Source organism: Poromitra crassiceps, assembly GCF_964638095.1.
Source record: "Poromitra crassiceps genome assembly, chromosome: 23".
Taxonomy (NCBI): Eukaryota; Metazoa; Chordata; class Actinopteri; order Beryciformes; family Melamphaidae; genus Poromitra; species Poromitra crassiceps.
In genome coordinates, this window is record NC_139639.1 from 5,284,778 (window position 1) to 5,304,057 (window position 19,280).

Consider the following 19,280-nt stretch of genomic DNA (forward strand, 5'->3'; position numbering starts at 1 on the left):
CATGTTCGTGTGACCCTCAACACAGGCTTTGAGAATCCCGGCCACTTACTGATACTTATGCTTAAATTAACCCACTCGTATTCTGGTTTATTTCAAGAAAAACATTTCGGATAGTGGAAATTCTAATTGGCTGGTAACTTTAAAATCTAGCAGCCATATTGGCAGGTGGTGAAAAAAGTTAATTTCAAGCCCTGCAGGGAGAGTGTGGTGACATAGGAGTGAGTGAGAAAATGATCAAATATTGGTGGTTAAGACTGAATAATGACATCACAACTGTTAATTTAAAATTAGTTATTCCTCTAAACCTGGCTTCAAATGCCCCAATTTTTTCGCGCTGGCGCCGTTCAGCCCTCAGCAAAATCTGGTAGCGAGGACTTTTTTTGTGGCCCTCTCTATCATCAAAGTTGCCCATCCATTACGGCATGACAATATTTGTTCGGCCCCCGGCAACAATCTGGATTTCTCATGTGGCCCCCCATGAAAAATAGTTGCCCACCCCTGGGTTAGATGGTATAAATTATCTTTCGGGATGGTTCCGGGGCGGCGATGTCATTCTGCTACTGCAGTTATTTTGGTGAAATGCAAAAGTAGTTATAAGTAACTTACACAGACTGTAATATTGTAAAGTAAGTTATTACTTTCAAATTAAAGTAACTAGTAATATGTAGTATATTACATTTTGAAAGTAACTTGCCCAACACGGCTGGTAAATAATATGTAGGCTAGCTCAGTAAACTCTCACAACTCATATAAAGTAACAGAATAAACAAAGATATACGAGGGATCAGCCGCGCAGCATTTTGATAAACAAATCGTGTTTCCAGAGGGAAACGGCAATGGGACCCGATGGCGCCAGCTTTGAGCACTCTAGCCCCAGCTGTGCGATGTATTTGATTGGTGGTTGGCAACCATCTTAGAGGTGCATTACCGCCACCTACCGGACTGTAGTGTGGAACGTTAGATTGACACGAGAAAATATTAAAAGAAAAGAAAAATATATTTACACATTCCCCATTGAACTCTACTTCTCCGACATTTAACCCCTACAACACCCATAAATCTCCTTGCAGCTACAACTCTCTTTTCTCCAGACTTGTTTTCCACGCCAGCAGTAGGCTACCATAGCTAAACATTCGATGAAAATCACCTATCTCCAAAACTTTTCAGGAAATGAAAAAACAAACGCTGTTCTCTTAAAATACTGAACATCACGTCGTCAAAGTTGGCACGTGTTCATTACATTATTACCTGAATAAGCTCAAATGATGTTTATGTTATCAGTCCGTGTTGGATTGGAGGCATCATGGACTGTTGGAGGCGGTCTCTCACCAGTGTGAAGTGAGCAGGAATTTCTGACTTTTTCAAAAGAAAAGGCAGCCGTCATTCAAAATCGAGAAAATACACAAATTGTGACGTCACACAAATTGAATAAATACCCATGGCAAACTGCACTCTAAATCATGTTTTATATATAAAACATAATATATACATATACATAAATATATAAATAAATAATGTGTGTGTATATATATATATATATATAAACACTACTGACTCGTGGGAATATACAGTTTGGTTAAGGAGGTTAGACAACAGGTCAATTGATAAGGTGATATTAGTAAAAAGAAATTGCAATGATTATGATTTTGGATATCGATCTGATTTCTTCACCTTGCATGTTTTTGCTCAATGTGTCTAGTTTTGGCTTGCAATAATTGTTTTCTTGGTTTGTGACCCCACACGTCTTTGTGTTAACTGAACACAATCCCCACCATAGACATCTGCTCTGGACCCGTCAAGCACATTGAAGTAGCAAGTGTCACACTGCAGTAAATCTGGAGACAGCACCACTCTGGTGGGACATCATGCAAAATCGCACCTCTGTACATGACAGTGCATAATCAAATGTGTCTGATAAAATGCAATGCTCCACAGTTTAAATATATTTATTATCTTAAAAAAGGAGAACCAGTTTACAGCAAATTGGCACTGTGTGCAACTACTGTAGGCTACTCAAAAGTGACAGGACAACATGTTTCCACATCTATTCAAAAATCCCTGGTGGAAAGGTGAATTTACACTTATATAAATACATGTGCTTGAAAACCAAGGGCTTCAACATGTTAAAAACCCTCCAGTGGTTGATAGACTACTCGTGCTGCTCATACAGACTAGTGAAGCCTTAACAAATCTCAGTCATTGATCAACACTGAGATAGACTGTCAGGCTCTCAAAGTCATAGGCTGTGTGAGTCATTTAATTGCTTTGTCAGTTACAACCTGATAGGCGACCTGACCAAGCTTGACGATGAGTCACAACTGTAAAACACTTATTGTAACTGTTCTTCCATAAAACATCTATACACTGTGCACATTTTAAAATGATGCATTGGCTTGGTTTTCTGAAAAGTAAAAAAAAAAAAAAAAAAATCTAATCAACTGAAGCAAAACATCAGTGACACATCGCCGGGTCCAGGCTGTGATGATGTGGCTTTTCCAAAGAGATGTTCTTCCTGGTCTTCCTGGTCTTTATGAAGCTCACTCAAGGCTGTGCTGTGGCGCTCACAGAGGCAAGAGCTGCATGGATACGAACATGGAGCCTGTTCTCAAAGTCATAGCCAGCATAGTCCTCCTGGATAATCCATCAAAAGAAAATCATCATGCAAATTCTCAATCAAAATGGAATTGCAATTGCAATAATGTATAAATGGTTAGAAATCTGCATGCAAAAAAGGCAATCCAATACAGAGAGCTACTGTACCTTGGCCTGAAGCAGTAGCATTTGACCCTTCCCTGCAGACTGAGACCAACAGAATGAAACATTTAGACCACATGACCTCCCCCAAAAAGCTCAGATCAGACAGCTTCTCACACACACAGATGATTTACCTCGGGGATGTCCAGTAACACACAGCCCAGTTCATAGCAGGAGTAGGGCTGCACGTAGGAGTTACTCAGACGGCCCACCTCATCTCTTGCAGCCAGATGGAAATGCTGTAAGAATCAATCACCAGACACTTAGATTTAAAACGAGTAACAACCGTAATCGCCACAGTATTGACGATGTTGTGATGTGACGATGTTGTGATGTGTTCATGTTGTTCTGAGGCGTGAGTGCACCTGAATGGCATCTTTGACGTTCTGAAGACATTTGTTTATGGCACCGAGAAGCAGGTTTTTCAGGCCGGCACATGAGGCGTCTTCAATTCCCTGCAGAACTGAAACAGGATCATAAGACCGTGGCCTCGTCCAAGGACACAAGACCAAACAAGGCAACAGAAACTCTGAAGCAGTGATTTGAGAGCCTGCCAGACGGGGGCGGCAACGATAACCCTTCACCGGTGTGTTTGTAACATCTGACAGTGCAGTACCTTGTGTCATGGTCTGCAGCTTGGAGGTGGAGCAGTTGGGCAGAGCTTTCCACAGGTAAAGAATCTCGATCACAGCCAGGATGCACAGTTCCTTGGACGGACTGGGACTCCGTAGGTTCTCAGCCTGTCAAAATGTGCATATACACGCAAAATATAATACTTGCATAATGCAGTGTATTGTATGTTTACAATGTCCATTTTCATTTTGTTTTGTTGGGCTACTACTATTATTATTTATTATTATTAACAATAATAATTCTACTTTTTAATTGTTCATCTTTGTGTAGAGCCGCTGCTCCTTTGCATAGAAAGGTGTGTCTGATCAGGTAAGGATGCCACCTGGTCGCCTCCCTAGGGAGGTGTTCCAGGCACGTCCAGCTGGGAGGAGACCACGGGGCAGACCGAGGACTAGGTGGAGAATTTATATCTCCACGCTGGCCTGGGAACGCCTTGGTTATCCCCCAGTCAGTGCTGGCTAATGTGGCCAGGGAAAGGGAAGTTTGGGGTCCCCTGCTGGAACCGCTGACCTCCATGACCCAAACCCGGATAAGTGGTTCAGGATGGATGGATGATCTCTGTGGAGGTTTTTTATACTTACTGTGAACAAGTCACATGTGCCACACTGCAACCCAAATGTCTCCATGGGGATTATAAAGATTCTATTCTATTCTATTGACTCCCACTTCTATTTTGCAGCAAACATTTGCAGTAGAGAATCAACTGGGGACATACTCACCCTCTGCATAGAGAACAGCTCTATCTGATTATTCCTGCGTTTGGAAAGTCTCTGGACGTCCCTGAAGACAGCTGCAGCTCCCTCCAGGTCACCTGTGGCTCCTTGGCACACTGCACAGCACAGCACCACAACATATAAGGAGGCTTTAGCACCAAAACAGGACGGGCTCACAAGAGCTACACTTCATTCTTCATATGTAGTTACTACCTCCAGTTAAATAGGCGTAGTAGCACTGGGACCAGCGAGACTCGGTCTTCAGTCGCTCAAAAGCCCTGTAGGCATCTCTGAAGCTCAGCTCAATCATGCTGCACCAACCTAGAAGATCAGCCGTCAGAGATTATTACGGCGCAGAGACGAGTGCAAGTCAGGTGGTTTGGAATCCGAGAGGAAACGGTACCTATTTCATATAAACACACATGTTGAATCTCCCTCTGGTCTGTGGCCAGCTCTAAGGCATCATTGAAGGACGTCAAGGCACTGCTGATCTGGCACTGGAAAAGAGAACTCTGTGGTGTGAAGTATAGACTGACACAATATTGTACTTTTTAGTAGATTTGAAGATATATTCTTAACGTGTACGCACCTCTAGGCGCTGTACTCTGCCTTTAAAAAAGGTGAAGAGGGAGGAGTTGGGATAGACAGCCTCCCTCTGTTGAAGAATGGACTTGGCCTCCATCAGCCCTGCCTGTGTGTCTGCGCCGTCCAGAGCAAAAAAGGGCTGCACTACCGTGTGGTACCACAGGAGGGCCAGCCTGCATAGGAAGCACCGACACCGGAATGAGTGGGAATGCACAAAATGAGATATCCACCATTTAAAAAGATGACAGCAGCTGGTGCAAAACATCTTAAGTGTTTGGCTGACAAATGATAACACTTTTACCTGGCATATTTTTCACTATATTAATTTTTTTTTTTAGTATGGTTGAGATCCCCCCATCCCCCCATGTATATACTGTATGGCGTTATCATGAACCAACAAACCCTAAACTTAGTTGATATGACCAAGTTTCTTCTATTGACTTTGACTCAAATTTAGTCCAATGACAGATTGGTAACCATCACTAGCTCCAGAAATACTGGGCGCTACAAATGACTAAAAACTGTATGATGAAATTGCATGAAATTTGGTACGCATGTTTAGGGAGGCCGTAGGCTACTAGTTAAAATAAGAAGTTTTGTCAACTTTCGTGAGTGTAACAGCCGAAACAGTCATGACTCATGTGCCATCTACTTTTTAGATTTTGATGTTGTCAACACCAAACTTGGTATAGGCGCCACGGGCCTGTACAGGATCTGTACTTGTATTTTTCTCAAATCCACAAACCTTCACAGATTTCCAAGGCCTGTGGGAATCCTTTAGCATTTATATTCCCCTTATTTTGTGACATCATTTACAACTGAACGAGTTAGATCATATTTCAATAACAGCCAAAGTCACAGTTCAAACCCAAATAGTAACGAGATAGATGAACCAACAAGATGCAAGTTATGATACCCCGACTGCCCTCTGCAGGAACATGTGGCACACCTACTCACGTAGCTAAGGGGGCCTTCATGTCCTTACTTTCACTGGCACAGGTGAGGGCGGACAGGCCTTGGAGACGGTCGCCGGGGAAGCCCAGCAGGTTGACGATCTTCAACAGGTGCGGCGGCACCATGGAGATACAGAGGTGGAAGAGGCCATAGCCGAAGCTGACCGAACCCTTCAGCCTGTCCAGAGCCTCGGGGCTGATCCCGTCCAGGCGCTGGGAGGGGCGTGGACCGGGTGGAGCAGCGTGGTGGTGCTTGGAGGACTGGTCAGAGGATGACGACAGAGATGGAGATGGTTGTTCAGAACTCCTCCGTTTGCTGCCCTCCTGCAGCTGCGTGATATCACTGTGGCACTTGTTGTACATCTTCCAGGCTTTACGGAGGAGCCAGCCTCCTTTGATGTACGCTGTTAGAGAGGGATTGATTGGACATTTAATTAATTAATTACTAACTGGTACTACTGTATCTTTTGCAAAGGCATGCTGGTATTCCGATAAAATAAAGAACAAAAACACATCTATTAATATTAGAACTCAAATTAGCGTACTGGCACAACTCATTCATTTCACTCCACCACATCAAGTCAAAAGTGGTCAATGGTTCACTTCCCTCACAGACTGCAGTCTTACCTGACAGCTCTTGTTTGATGAAAGACAGCACTGCGAGGTAAACCTGGCAGTCTGCAATGAGGATCTGCCTCTGCAGGCGGTCACCTGCAGCGACCCCTGACCTCTGCGAGTCCATCTGCCCACACAAAGGCCCCACAGAGTAAGATGACAGACAGGCAGACAGGAAGACAATCTGACAAATGGCAGACCTGGGGATTTCTGTACAGTCTAAACCAGAGGTTCTCAAATGCTTTTCAGCCAAGGACCCCTTATAAGATAGGAAAATATACCGGGGACCCCCTCATTCTGATATGTGATTTTGGGCTCAGCTTGTTTCCACGGTAACGTGCTTGACATATAAATTGATAGGTTTGTCAGATTAGAATGTAATCCATGAACCATTTTAGATTTAAAGCATAACATATTTTCGTTGAACTATGAAGCTTTTGCACACAAAAAAAGTTTTTTTCTTTTCTTTTTCGTGAAAACTTTTCGCGGACCCCCTGGCAAAGTGCCATGGACCCCTGGGGGTCCCCGGACCCCCATTTGAAAACCACTGGTCTAAACTACTACTGATTCATTCCATGCAGACTGTCAGTGTCAAGTGTTTTTACAGGTAATTTATGTTCATCCATTAACCAGCGTAAATGTGTGTTGTGTGATAGAGGGAGACGGGTCAAGTCTTGTCATGTTTGCCTACAGTACCCATAATGCCGTGTGTTTTGAAGTGGTTAATGCGAACTCACACTCCTCTTGATCTTGTTCTTGATTGTCTCGATGACTCCAGCGTTCTCACTCTCACACAGTCTCTCTGTGGCCTTCAGGTCCTCGAAGGCCATCTGCATTTTCTCTTCTTCAAACGTCATCATGGCATTCTGCAAAAGGCATATTGGAACAAAGAAAGAAGCCATTAGCATTAGCTGGATGGCTAAATAAAAGGTAAACGGGAGCTCAGTGTGTGGACATTCTTTATTTTTTCCTGTAGACTGTTTTTTTGGTCCCTGCACCTGCATTACTTTGTTGGATGCACCTGCATTACTTTGTTGGATGCACCTGCATTACTTTGTTGGATGCACCTGCATTACTTTGTTGGATGTGCGCGACACCGACGGCTTCAACTATTCTGCAAAAGGCAGCCAGATAGACAAACCTGTTCAACACAAACAAGTGGAGCAAAACACCTGCTCACAAGCTATACATCCTGGGGGCACAGTGGCGCAGTGGTAACGCTGTCCCCTCACAGCAAGAAGGTCCTGGGTTCGATTCCCGCCTGGGACGCTGTTGGCACTGGGGGAATGCCTCCCCGTGCCTTCTGGTGCCTAGTGCCCAGGTGGGCTATGTCGTGAAAAATGGCCTTTCTTTATGGATGGAGTTTGCATGTTCTCTCGCCATGGTCACCTGGGGTTCCCTCCATATTTACATGTTCTCTCACCATGATCACCTGGGGTTCCCTCATGGTCACCTGGGGTTCCCTCCATATTTACATGTTCTCTCACCATGGTCACCTGGGGTTCCCTCATGGTCACCTGGGGTTCCCTCCATATTTACATGTTCTCTCACCATGGTCACCTGGGGTTCCCTCATGGTCACCTGGGGTTCCCTCCATATTTACATGTTCTCTCACCATGGTCACCTGGGGTTCCCTCATGATCACCTGGGGTTCCTCCATATAAAATCAATGAACCCCCACTGAAAAACATGCAAGAAGACATTGGCCTGACCAGCATCCGGGTGCTGCGAGGAAAGCTGCCTACCAGCTTTTTCATCTTATTCTTTGTCACTTTTATTTTTCTCTGCCCTTTGAACAGGTGGCTCTCCTTAATGCAGACATTATGCACACCATGATGCATGATGATGATGTACACTGATACCATGTTGTAATGTGATTTGATGATTTGACAGTGTGTGTGTGTGTGTGTGTGTGTGTGTGTGTGTGTGTGTGTGTGTGTGTGTGTGTGTGTGTGTGCATGTGACTTAGGTTTTATTGTAAAGATTTATGCAACAACAACAAAAAGGTAATCCACATTACTCAGCCACATGTTTGTTTGTTTGTTTTTGTGCTAGCCAACATAAACATCCTGGCTTTGTCCCTTGATCAGTAGCGGCGTGCTGCTACAGGATGTGACATCATCTCTACAGGATGTGACATCATCTCTACTCACCAGGAAACTAACAAAACTGGCCCCAAAACTCATCAAAGGACTGTGGCTTCTGAAAGAAAGAGAGGGACACACATAGAAATGGTTAAGACACAGTATCAACAGTATCAACACAACAAAAAAGGAGGACAAAATGTCTCAAGTCTGTTTCACATATCCAGCATTACAATAATCGATCCTCCAGTCTGAGAAAACCAATTTGGTTCAATGTTATTTCTGAGGGGACAAAATATCCACGGCAGTGTTGGTCTTGACTTAACATAAGACTGAACTTCTTACTTAATCGCCAGACGTGCTGTACAGTATAACACAGCACACACTACAAATACATTCAGTACCAGGGAGAGAGGGGCCGCAGCAGCCAAGTAGTACAGCAGCAAGTCACAAGTTCCCTCTCAGTTGCTGTCATGTGTCACCCACTTCCCCCTCCGGCTCCCTGATGATGATGATGATGCAATAACAACCAGTGTCACACACCCAGGACCTAATGTCATTATGTCACAGTATGACACCCAGGACTACCGTACATGTCATTAGTGCAATATGTGACATTTAGGCTTCACCAGGAGTCAGGAAACACACAGGCTGCCCTTCTGTGTCATTAAAGTAACATATGATTGATCAATAATGCCCTATCTCCTCTGAAAATGCACATTCCTGCAAACCAGACAATTGGATTCAATCAGTGTACCTGGTAGAATTGTAAAGAGTGTGGATTAGTTCAGTATTTGTCAGGTTGAACCTTGATCGTAAACGCTGAAAACGCAATAGATATCTATCTTCGGCACAACAACAAGCTTTGACAGGTACAGAGATGCAGCTCTTCACAGAAGACATGAGGAATGTAACGGCCACGATCAACAGCTTTTAGCAACACACGCTAGATTAAAGCCAATGTTCTGTGGCATGGCAGGAATGCTGTTAATTAAGCGTATTGAACGTAACTCTGCCTGTGAACATGTTGTTGCTCCTTCTGATGATTCAGATGCATGGTTAGAAAATGTGTTGCAGCTTGTGTGTCAGAAGCACTGTGGTGGTGAGATTGTTCTAAACAGGCCTGGCTGACAGGTATGTTACAGTCTGATGAGAGCAGGCAGCAGCCTCCAGGGCAGCACACAGCTGGGCTGAGTCGAGTGGTGGAGTAGTGTGAATATTTGCTATGGGTGTAGTAGTAACTTGCCTACTACTCCTCCTCCTCGACACCTTTTCATATGCTGCTGCTGCTGCTACCAGATGAGCATGATAGTGTCAGACAGACAGTGATGTTGGCGTTTTGTGTGTTTATGCAAAGCACAGACAGTGAGGATATATATACTGCCACTGTCTGGAACGTCTTTCTGCGTTTTACTTGTCTGTCTGTGACTGAAACATTACAGCAAATCTTAACATTGTCATTGACTATTTCAAGCCCCGCTGCTACAATAATAACTAATAACTACAGGGCTAGAAACAGATAATGAACGATCAATACTGCAGCTTTCCGTCATAATCAACATTTTACACGTGTTTCCCAGTCAGACAGAAACATCCATGGAAACAGCACAGACATATGCAGGCTAGCCTCGGCTTCCTGTTATTGTCACACACAGACCTGTATGCTCTGAAGAGCTCGTGGCTCTCCTTGAAGCCGTTGTTGAGAAGCATATTAATTCCATTCAGTGCCAATTCTGCGTCGTCGATACAGTCCGTCTTCTCCTTCTCATCGCCACTCGCCCGGGTTGGTGGTGTTGTGTTGTCCGCCATTGAGATGTCCGACACCGAAGGCGAGGAAGTGAACGCGGCCGGCCGGCGGGGTGAGTTGACTTGCTGCAGACAGTAGTGGCGCAGTTTGGAGCATGTACAAAGTGGCACAGTATCACATCCATATTCTTACATGGCCATAATAATAAGCGACCTGGACCAATAATAACACTAATGTCAAGTTTCGGTTTGCCGTTCAGTTTACCCCCCCAGGCTGCTCGGGGTTCCGTATTCTGCGCGCGCTGTGGGGCGTTCTTCTTCAAAGCGCTGCCTTCAAGTGCTCTCGGAATTATTACGATTCCGATTAACGCTAGTACTTTGGACACGAACGAACGAGCTAACAAAATGATGACTGGTGAGGTGGGAATGGTGTTGAGCAGGTTTGTCAACAAACCTGACGAGGATCCAAGTTTATAACAACCATGTTACACCCTATCTATCTATTTTATAAAAGGGAGCAAGTGGGCAATCTCTGTCTACTCTGTTCTGTTTACATTTTTGTCCCACTGATGATGTTATAGGCATTGTGACATCACAGATGTGTGATGATCAGTGATGTCATAAGACTGATGATGTAATCAGTGATGTCTTAAGAGCAAAATCATCTTATGACATCACTGATGATGTCATAGGGCAGGCATTGTGACCTCATCAGTGCACAGCTAAGATGTTTTCGTCCTCTGCGCTCACAATGTCTATGACATCATCAGTGACATCATTATTGACCAAATCCATCTTATGACATGACTGATGATGTCAGGCACTGAATTTTCATAGGCATTGTGACATAATCAGTGATGTCACTCGAGCAATTGTGGTTTTTGGTTACTCGAGCAAAGTGTGACATCACTGATGATGTCATACATTGTGACATCAAGCTGCGGGCGAGGCTGTGCAGTGGGGGAGTTGCGTATGCGAGCTGCAGGGCGGGCGTATCGAGCCCGTGCGGCGGGCGAACCTAGGAATCGAGCACGTGTAGCGCCCAAGATGCCTAGTATATTAAATTATCTATTATTATATTATTATTATTATTATCTCAGTTGTTCCACCTTGTTCCACCTGTTGGCAATGACATGACAGCCACCTAGGCCCACTCTAATTCAAACTTATGATGTATTACTCTTTGATTAGGCTACTCCCGGGGGATTTGAATTTACTCAGACATTTACTTAGAAAACACAAACTACATTAAACAAATGAACAGTGGGGGGGCGATTGCATTGGTGAGGAGGGAGTGAGACATATAAGGTCTTCTTAGGCCCAGGCCAGGTGCACTTAATCAGCTTAACGACCCCAACAACCTGCAACAATTAACTTGTTTTTAATGTAAGAACAGCGCTGAGGGATGCAACAGCAAAATAAATCAGATCTAGTATGTCTGTGTTTCATAAAGACCTTTCTCAAGATCTATACTCATGGCATACAATATTTATAAATCACAGGTTATAAAAGGGTTCACAAATGAATATCAGTGTTCACTATACAGGAATGCATGTAAAGAATGTCCAATAATCATGCATGTTTTTATCTCACAAATTTTAGCACAAATGTACAAAGCACTGAGGTATACACTTGATGGGGAATCAAAATAAAAGCATTTAGTTTTTCTAATTTTAGTAAAAGAAAATAAAAATCTAGTAATATGGGCTAAATGGTCCCAAAAATGACCGATCAGAACTTTGAGACTAATGCTAACTATATAAATACAATTTGGCAAAATTAGACAGACAATAATGCTCCAGAAAATTAAATACATACTAGTTTCTGTTGTAACCGAGATTCATTTGACAACCACACATCTCATGCATAGGAATGCAAAAATGGAATATGAGTTCATGACAATGGCAATACAACACGTATAAAAGCATGTGATTTCAAAGCATGTGTGAAGAGTCCATGTCTCCTCAAACCAGTTAACATGCATAAGTATACATGCTCACATAACATAACTCTGACTTGAGCACCATGGATTTAACGCAAACTTTATGCAAACTTTTGAGTCGAAAGAAAAAGTTGAAGAAATATGTCAATTAATAACTAATGTCGATCACCATTAAAGCACCATCACAAATGGCATATAATTTGTTTTCTTAAAGTGCGGGGTTGCTCATACTGCATGGTGGCCATAATGCAGCCCTGACCTATCACAACCATACAGTTAGCATTTGATTGTAGATAGAGAATAAATGCACCGACACATCTACAAACCACATTGTAGAACATCTATTAGAATAGAATATGTATCCATAACATGATTTATTTTATCACAAAATAAATATAGAAAAATGTTTAACAGAGCAACAATATGATTCTGTAAGCTGCTGCTCATATCTCCACACACACACACACACACACACACACACACACACACACACACACACACACACACACACACACACACACACACACACACAGATACACACACACACACACACACACACACACACACACACACACACACACACACACACACACAGTACACATTCGAACACACTCATAAAATATACATTTCTTACACATATACACATTCTCTGTCTTGGTAACAGATTGCACATGGTGGCCACTCCAGTGGACTAAACTGTGGACATGGTCCCAAGGTTTGCTGAGGATGCAGACAGTGTATAATGCATGTCTCCACTGTGGACATGGTCCCAAGGTTTGCTGAGGAGGATGCAGTGGATATAATGCATGTCTCTACGATGCAGCTTTGGCTCCGCCTGCTGGACACTCTCTGAGGTTGACGGCACCAAACACCCCCGGCAGCCTGTCGAAGGAGACCGACTCGCCGTTGATCCTCATGTCCTGGATGCATCCCACGAAGGACGATGTGACAGGGAGGGTGTCCTGGTGCACGGACGTCTCTGCAGCACAAAGTTGCATGTGGTCAACTTGTGAGTGAGACATACATACATATCATTATTCCAGCTTTCTGGTGAAAATGTGGTTCAGAAGCCGGTGTTGGAGCACATCAAGGACCAACAGAACTCCCCTTAGAACGGGCCCTGCTACGCTCTTATAGGCATGCAGTGGAAAAGGTCAAATCATTGATTGAAATGTTGCCCTCTTTCTTTCTTCTTTCTCTCTCGCTCTGTTTTTTCTCCTTGTTTGACTGTTATCAGTTATTTGTTTCTTAGCAATGTGCACTGTTACTATTATTTATTTATTCATTTATTTATTCTTTAGACATTGCACCTGCCCAACCGGTTTAAGTACGTCTTGTCTGTCTGATCTTACGTATGCAAAAACACTATAAATACAAAGTTTTAAAAATGTGGTTCAGTGTTTCCCAAAGCCCAAGATGACATTCTCTCAAATGTCTTGTTTTGTCCACAACCCAAAGATATTTAGCTTACTGTCATAGTAAAGGGAAAAAAATAATAAATAATAAAACTTAATCGATTATTGTGATCAAAATAGTTGTTTTTTGTCGATCGATTAATGGTTGCAGCTGTAATTGTGTCTGTCTGCCTGTCACTCACCAGGAATGCCACCCACATACAGGGGGTCTTTGGTCACAGTGGTGGGGGAGGAAGATGGCGGTCCAATCTTGTAATTGCCCAACGTGCCCACATGCAGCTGCACGACATTTTTCCTCTTGATCACTGGAAGAGACACGGACGGTCACTTATCACAAATTAAAGATACACACACACACACACACACACACACACACACACACACACACACACACACACACACACAGGTGTATCTCAGTTTGTCCTGAATGATGATCCTGTTCAAAGTGACTGCGTGTGTTTCACCTGAGATCTTATGGAACGTTCCGTCACACAAGGTCGTCTTGGGCAGGACTGACACCCTGAATTCCCCGTCTCCATTGTTCACCTGTGCCACCACCTGCAGATGATGAGTTTGTCCAAACACAGTGGATCTAATCAGATGAGTTTTTGTAATACAAGTAAAATCACATCTTCATCTAAGTCAAGTATGAATTTAAAACATAGCCTATGTGTTATTATAAAGGCCGAACATGCACATAAGTCACAATTGCAACGACTAACTATGTTTATTACATAAGAATGCACACATTTTATTTCCCTCTCAAATTGACTGAATGAGCTCTTGATGCAAGAACAGACATGTTTTTCCAGCAAGTCCTACTGAAGTACAGGAGACAGTGTTTTCCAAAAACGGAATGTGTTTGGCTTTTAAATGAGTAGCTGGCAGGGAAAGAGCACATGATGTCCCAGCTTGACGAGCCCTCACCTCTCCTCTGAGCATGTAGATGCTCAGATAGTGGCCCGTAGTGGGTCCATGCCGGGCCCTGCTGGACTCCACATGAAGCAGGACTCCGCTCAGACTCCTCGGGCGGATGTCAAACAGCAGCTCAAAGCTAGAGTCCACGACATAGGAGTCATCTGAAATAATATGGGAAAGTGATGTCATCATCAACGTTGTCATCATTGTCATCGTTGTCAACATTATAAGGAAATTCAGGCAACCAGCAGCTTATTACACACAATTAAGAAAAACACACAGTAGACACATTTAAAATACACCTAGTAAAATGTAAAATAGATCATTCCAGGCGTAGGGGGGTTATTGTGCAAAAAACAGTAGGCCTACATAAAGTGACTAAGTGCATAGTAAACCAGACAAGGGCTGTTAATAAAAATAAAAATAAATTAATGATTAGTCCCACCCATTTTAATTGAAGACATTTCTTGTAGCCCAACAAGTAGCTCAAATCAATAATATTCTCTGGCAGTATTATCAGAGTAGTGTCACAGCCATGTATATCGAGTAGAAGAGGCGCGACATCTCCATTCACTCCAATGGACCAGTTTTTTACATTGCAAAAGGAACTTTTAGCAAAAAGGAACTTTTGGGAAGTAAGGTTCTGGATTAAGGTGCGCTGTCGAGTTGCAGCAGAATGGACCCTTTGTGATGTACTTTGAAAGCGTAACATGTTTAAATAATCAAATTGTATATTATCAGCTTAATTTTTTGCATTCAAACGTAGTGCGAGCCCCCTTCCTGGATCTGCCTTTTGCTCCTCCGCTAACGCCACTCTCTTACTAGATTGCTAGTTGACAGTATTGTTGACAGTATTATCAGAGTAGTGTACTCACTGATCATGACATGTGCTCCTTTTCCTGAGAAATAAGCCCCGCCCTGTGTCTGCCCCTCAAAGCAAGGGCCAGCGCCACGATTGGCCGTTGGCTCTGGCATTGGTGTGCCATTCATCTTGAAACTGCGGACACAGCCCAACACACTTTGCTTTGGAAGGTTTTTCCACTGAAAGTAAAAAATAAACAACAACAATAATCATCATCATCATCATCATAATCATCATAATAATCAAATACTAGAAACTATAATCTTTTGTGACTGAGGCTGCTTGTGTCCATTGGCCGCTGTGGATTGTTCACCTTTAATTCTTTGTGAAGGGAGTCAGGGGCGCTGCCGAGGTACAGAGGTGACACGAGCTCCATGGACGCCACCTCATCGTTCGTCAGCTGACCGTCCTGGGCCCTGATTCCATCTACGACCAGCCGGAACTTCTTCCTCTCCAAGCTGAATATGACCTGCAGGCAGTAGAGTCACCACGCAAAACAAACTAATGACAAAGTGTTTCATGAAATACTGCAATGTGGCTTCATTGGTTTTGTGGCAACAGTGTAACATGGTGCTTTGATTTAGTCTCAAAACATAAATACATTATAATGATGTGAAGCAGACCACTGACCGAGTGCCACTTCCCATCGTTGTACTTCTCCCGGTTGAAGATCTCCTTGTGTTTGCCTACAGACAGTCTGATCCTGCCCTTGGACATGTATAGAGCCAGGTGGGAGCGCCCTCCCCTGGTGGCAGCAAAGAACAGCAGGCCCTCAGCAGACCGGGTCCTGACGTCTAGAGAGAAGTGGGGCCTTGGGAGGAGAAAGAAAGGTAAGCTACTGTGGCATAGAGGCAAAGTGACCGCCTACTTCCTGCCTCAGCACTGTACCAGAGATTTTCATCCGCCATTTATTTTCCCATAGACATTTCGTAAAATGCTTATAAAAAGAGTTATACTTGTTCAAACCAAACGGTTCAGATATACTTAGAAACAGGAGAGACCACATAACATTTCACCCGGACCAAAACGCAAAAAAATTGCGGATTTAAAGAAAATATTTTTTTGCAATTTTGGTCAGAGTGAAATGTTCTATGGTCTCTCCTGAAGCAGGAAGTAGGCGGTCACTTTGCCTCTCTATTCAAGTGCAGCATTCATCTGGAAACTGTGGATGTGCTTAGGAAGGATCTTCCAATGAAAGGTGTGTGTGTGTGTGTGTGTGTGTGTGTGTGTGTGTGTGTGTGTGTGTGTGTGTGTGCGCGCGTGCGTGCGCGCGTGAGTGTATACAGTGTGTGTGTGTGTGTGTGTGTGTGTGTGTGTCATATGAAATGGTAGAACAGCAGTGAGATGGTCTGCTCACTTTGGCTGCAGGGCCTGTGGTGGAAGGCTGTAGCTCACACTGCTGATAGGACCCGTCATGTGAAAGGCATGTTGGACCAGGGCTGGCAGTGAACACGCAGATAGACTGTCATTCACTGCCTCTGTCACACCGTCCTACCACAGCACAGACAAATAGAAACGGCAGAGAGACGCTCTCAGTGAAAGGTACAAACTTGATCTTACGTTGTTGCTAGCTCACACCTCTCTGTCTCCAGCTGAGTTCCACTCTCTCCGTGAATGAGGATGGGAATGTACAAGAAGGCGTACAATAACGACAAACTAATAGAGAGGCAAAGTGAACGTCACTTCCTGCTTCAGCACTGAACCAGAGATTTTCTTCCGCAATTAATTTCCCCATAGACATTTTGTAAAATGCTTATAAAAAGAGTTTTACTTGGTCAAACCAAACGGTTCAGCTATATTGAGAATCGGGAGAGACCATAGAACATTTCACTCGGACCAAAACCTAAAAAAACATCGAAGAAATATTTTCTTTAAACCCGCATTTTTTTCCATTTTGGTCCGAGTTAAATGTTATGCGATCTCTCCTGTTTCTAAATATATCTGAACCCTTTGGTTTGAACAGGTAAATCTATTTTTATACGCATTTTACAAAATGTCTATGGCAAAATAAATGGCGGATGAAAATCTCTGGTACAGTGCTGATGCAGGGAGTGACGTTCTACTTTGGCTCTCTATAGACAGGAAAACTGGATTGATGCTCCGCAGACAAGATACAGGAGAATACAGAAGATACAGGGTCCCGAAAGCACACCCCCAAACCAGACAGTTTCTCTCCACAGGCTACGAGACTCCTCAATAAATAAACCCTCAATAAACCTGGATTATTGACATTTGCACACCTCTTTGCACATCTGGACGCTTTATATCTATTCCATCTTATTCTGTTTTAATACCTTATTATTCTATTTTAATACCTTATTTTAAGACCTTATTCTTCTATTTACATACAAAGTTTACATTGTTGCCCTAGTTAACTATGTTGCACTCTTGTTGTTGTTGTGATTGTGTTTGCTGTGATTTTGTCTGTAACGGAGCCTACAGCATAAGAATGTCACACGTGCGTACTTGTACCACGGAGTGACAAAAAAAGTCTTGAATCTTGACAACACAGATGAAATCAGGTCAGGTGCCAAGCTTTGTTTGACACTGAGCAAAATGTATGTGGCTGTTCTCATCTTAGTCTTTGTGGCATCTTCTATGAACAATTAATGTCTCGCACCACCAGACAGCATGTGGTAGTTTTGATATAAAAAAATGAAAGATATTCAAGATATTGAAATAGAAAAATGACTATCAATATGATGATAGCAAATTATAGCCTGATGATCTAGATGGCTATTATTATTGTAGCTATTATTATTATATATTATTGTGGTCGTCAAAATATGGCTCAAAGGCCAGGACACATCATCGAGCAGATTATTCTGTTTGATGGGGACACTGTAATTGCAGCTACAAATAAATCCTAAATGCTTCTTTTTGATTCCGAAAGTTTTCTACTCGATCAGATTATGCTTCGTTATGAAATCATATCACAACCCTCGTCCTCACTAGGTGTGTTTGTTAGGTGTTTGATGTGGGGAAGAGAATGAGTGTCTGTAATCTTGATAATATTAACACATATTTGAGTTATTTGTGTTTCTTTGCATACAGCTTCAGATAACAGAGATACACTTGAAATTGTCTTGTAATAGATTGTAACAATGTAAACAGATTAGACATTAGGACTTTTCTGAAATGGATCCTGTAATTCTAATATTATATGGGTAGGGTTACACCAAAAATCTTAATATTATATAAAATAGCATTTCTGGAGGGTGTAGGCTTACACCCAATAAAATATATACACAGGGTGATTAGACTGATCAACTGATTATTGCAATTCACCTTTTTGAATTCATGCATTATTCATGATGTATTGGGATCTGTTGTGGGCGGGAGTACTATGAGGATAGATGATTGGGGTAATGATATACCCCCCTCATTCAGTGGCACTAATTCCAAATGACACATGACAAATTAATCTGGGTATGAAGGGGCGACAGTGATTTGAAGGTGGTGTTGTCATATCATATGTTTATGAAGGGGTGACAGTGATTTGAAGGTGGTGTTGTCATGCTTATGAAGGGGTGACAGTGATTTGAAGGTGGTGTTGTCATGCTTATGAAGGGGTGACAGTGATTTGAAGGTGGTGTTGTCATGCTTATGAAGGGGTGACAGTGATTTGAAGGTGGTGTTGTCATATGTTTATGAAGGGGTGACAGTGATTTGAAGGTGGTGTTGTCATGCTTATGAGAACATGGGATGAGAATGATAACTGGATGACAGTACAGCTGGGCCTGGAATATTGCACTGTTCGTAGTCACAGATCTCATGAAATAACAGTACAAATTATTTACTATTTCAATAAAGGATTATAATTCATTACACGTCCTAATGTAGGTCCTTGTGTGCACTGAATGGTAACAGTTTTAATATTGAAAGCTATTGTGCTCAGGCATGATTAGTCAATTTATCAGGCAGTGAAATTACCATTTGTGCTCATAATCAGGAATGTTTGCGTTTGAGTGTGGCCCTTACAGCACTCTGTGTTTGAGCATGGCCCTTAGCCCTCATTCACACCATACGCCAAAGCCACGCTGAAGCTACGCAGCACTAG

At 42.9% G+C, this 19,280-nt stretch overlaps 2 protein-coding genes across 2 annotated transcripts in view; both read right to left on the reverse strand.

The window, feature by feature from the left end:
* Positions 1–1,930: 1,930 nt before the first annotated feature.
* Positions 1,931–10,372, reverse strand: LOC310797424 (tetratricopeptide repeat protein 39C-like). Its single transcript, XM_083659793.1, has 14 exons — positions 9,995–10,372; positions 8,407–8,455; positions 6,991–7,119; positions 6,266–6,380; positions 5,643–6,042; positions 4,690–4,858; positions 4,504–4,597; positions 4,314–4,421; positions 4,107–4,216; positions 3,371–3,494; positions 3,120–3,217; positions 2,889–2,993; positions 2,761–2,799; positions 1,931–2,631 (listed from the first exon to the last, which is right to left on the reverse strand). Exons 1-14 carry the CDS (start codon positions 10,144–10,146, stop codon positions 2,542–2,544), a joined length of 1,782 nt encoding a protein of 593 aa, XP_083515919.1. The 5' UTR covers positions 10,147–10,372; the 3' UTR covers positions 1,931–2,541.
* A 1,112-nt stretch (positions 10,373–11,484) lies between these two features.
* LOC310797067 (laminin subunit alpha-3-like) overlaps positions 11,485–19,280 on the reverse strand; it is a gene marked incomplete at its 5' end in the record, with an annotated part of 112,760 nt that continues 104,964 nt past the window's right edge. Inside the window, 8 exons of the mRNA XM_083659353.1 lie at positions 11,485–13,004; positions 13,623–13,745; positions 13,905–13,998; positions 14,368–14,519; positions 15,234–15,399; positions 15,534–15,689; positions 15,851–16,031; positions 16,578–16,711. Of these exons, the coding sequence (XP_083515479.1) occupies positions 12,838–13,004; positions 13,623–13,745; positions 13,905–13,998; positions 14,368–14,519; positions 15,234–15,399; positions 15,534–15,689; positions 15,851–16,031; positions 16,578–16,711 (1,173 nt within the window). The 3' untranslated portion in view covers positions 11,485–12,837. The remainder of the gene's footprint in view (positions 13,005–13,622; positions 13,746–13,904; positions 13,999–14,367; positions 14,520–15,233; positions 15,400–15,533; positions 15,690–15,850; positions 16,032–16,577; positions 16,712–19,280) is intronic.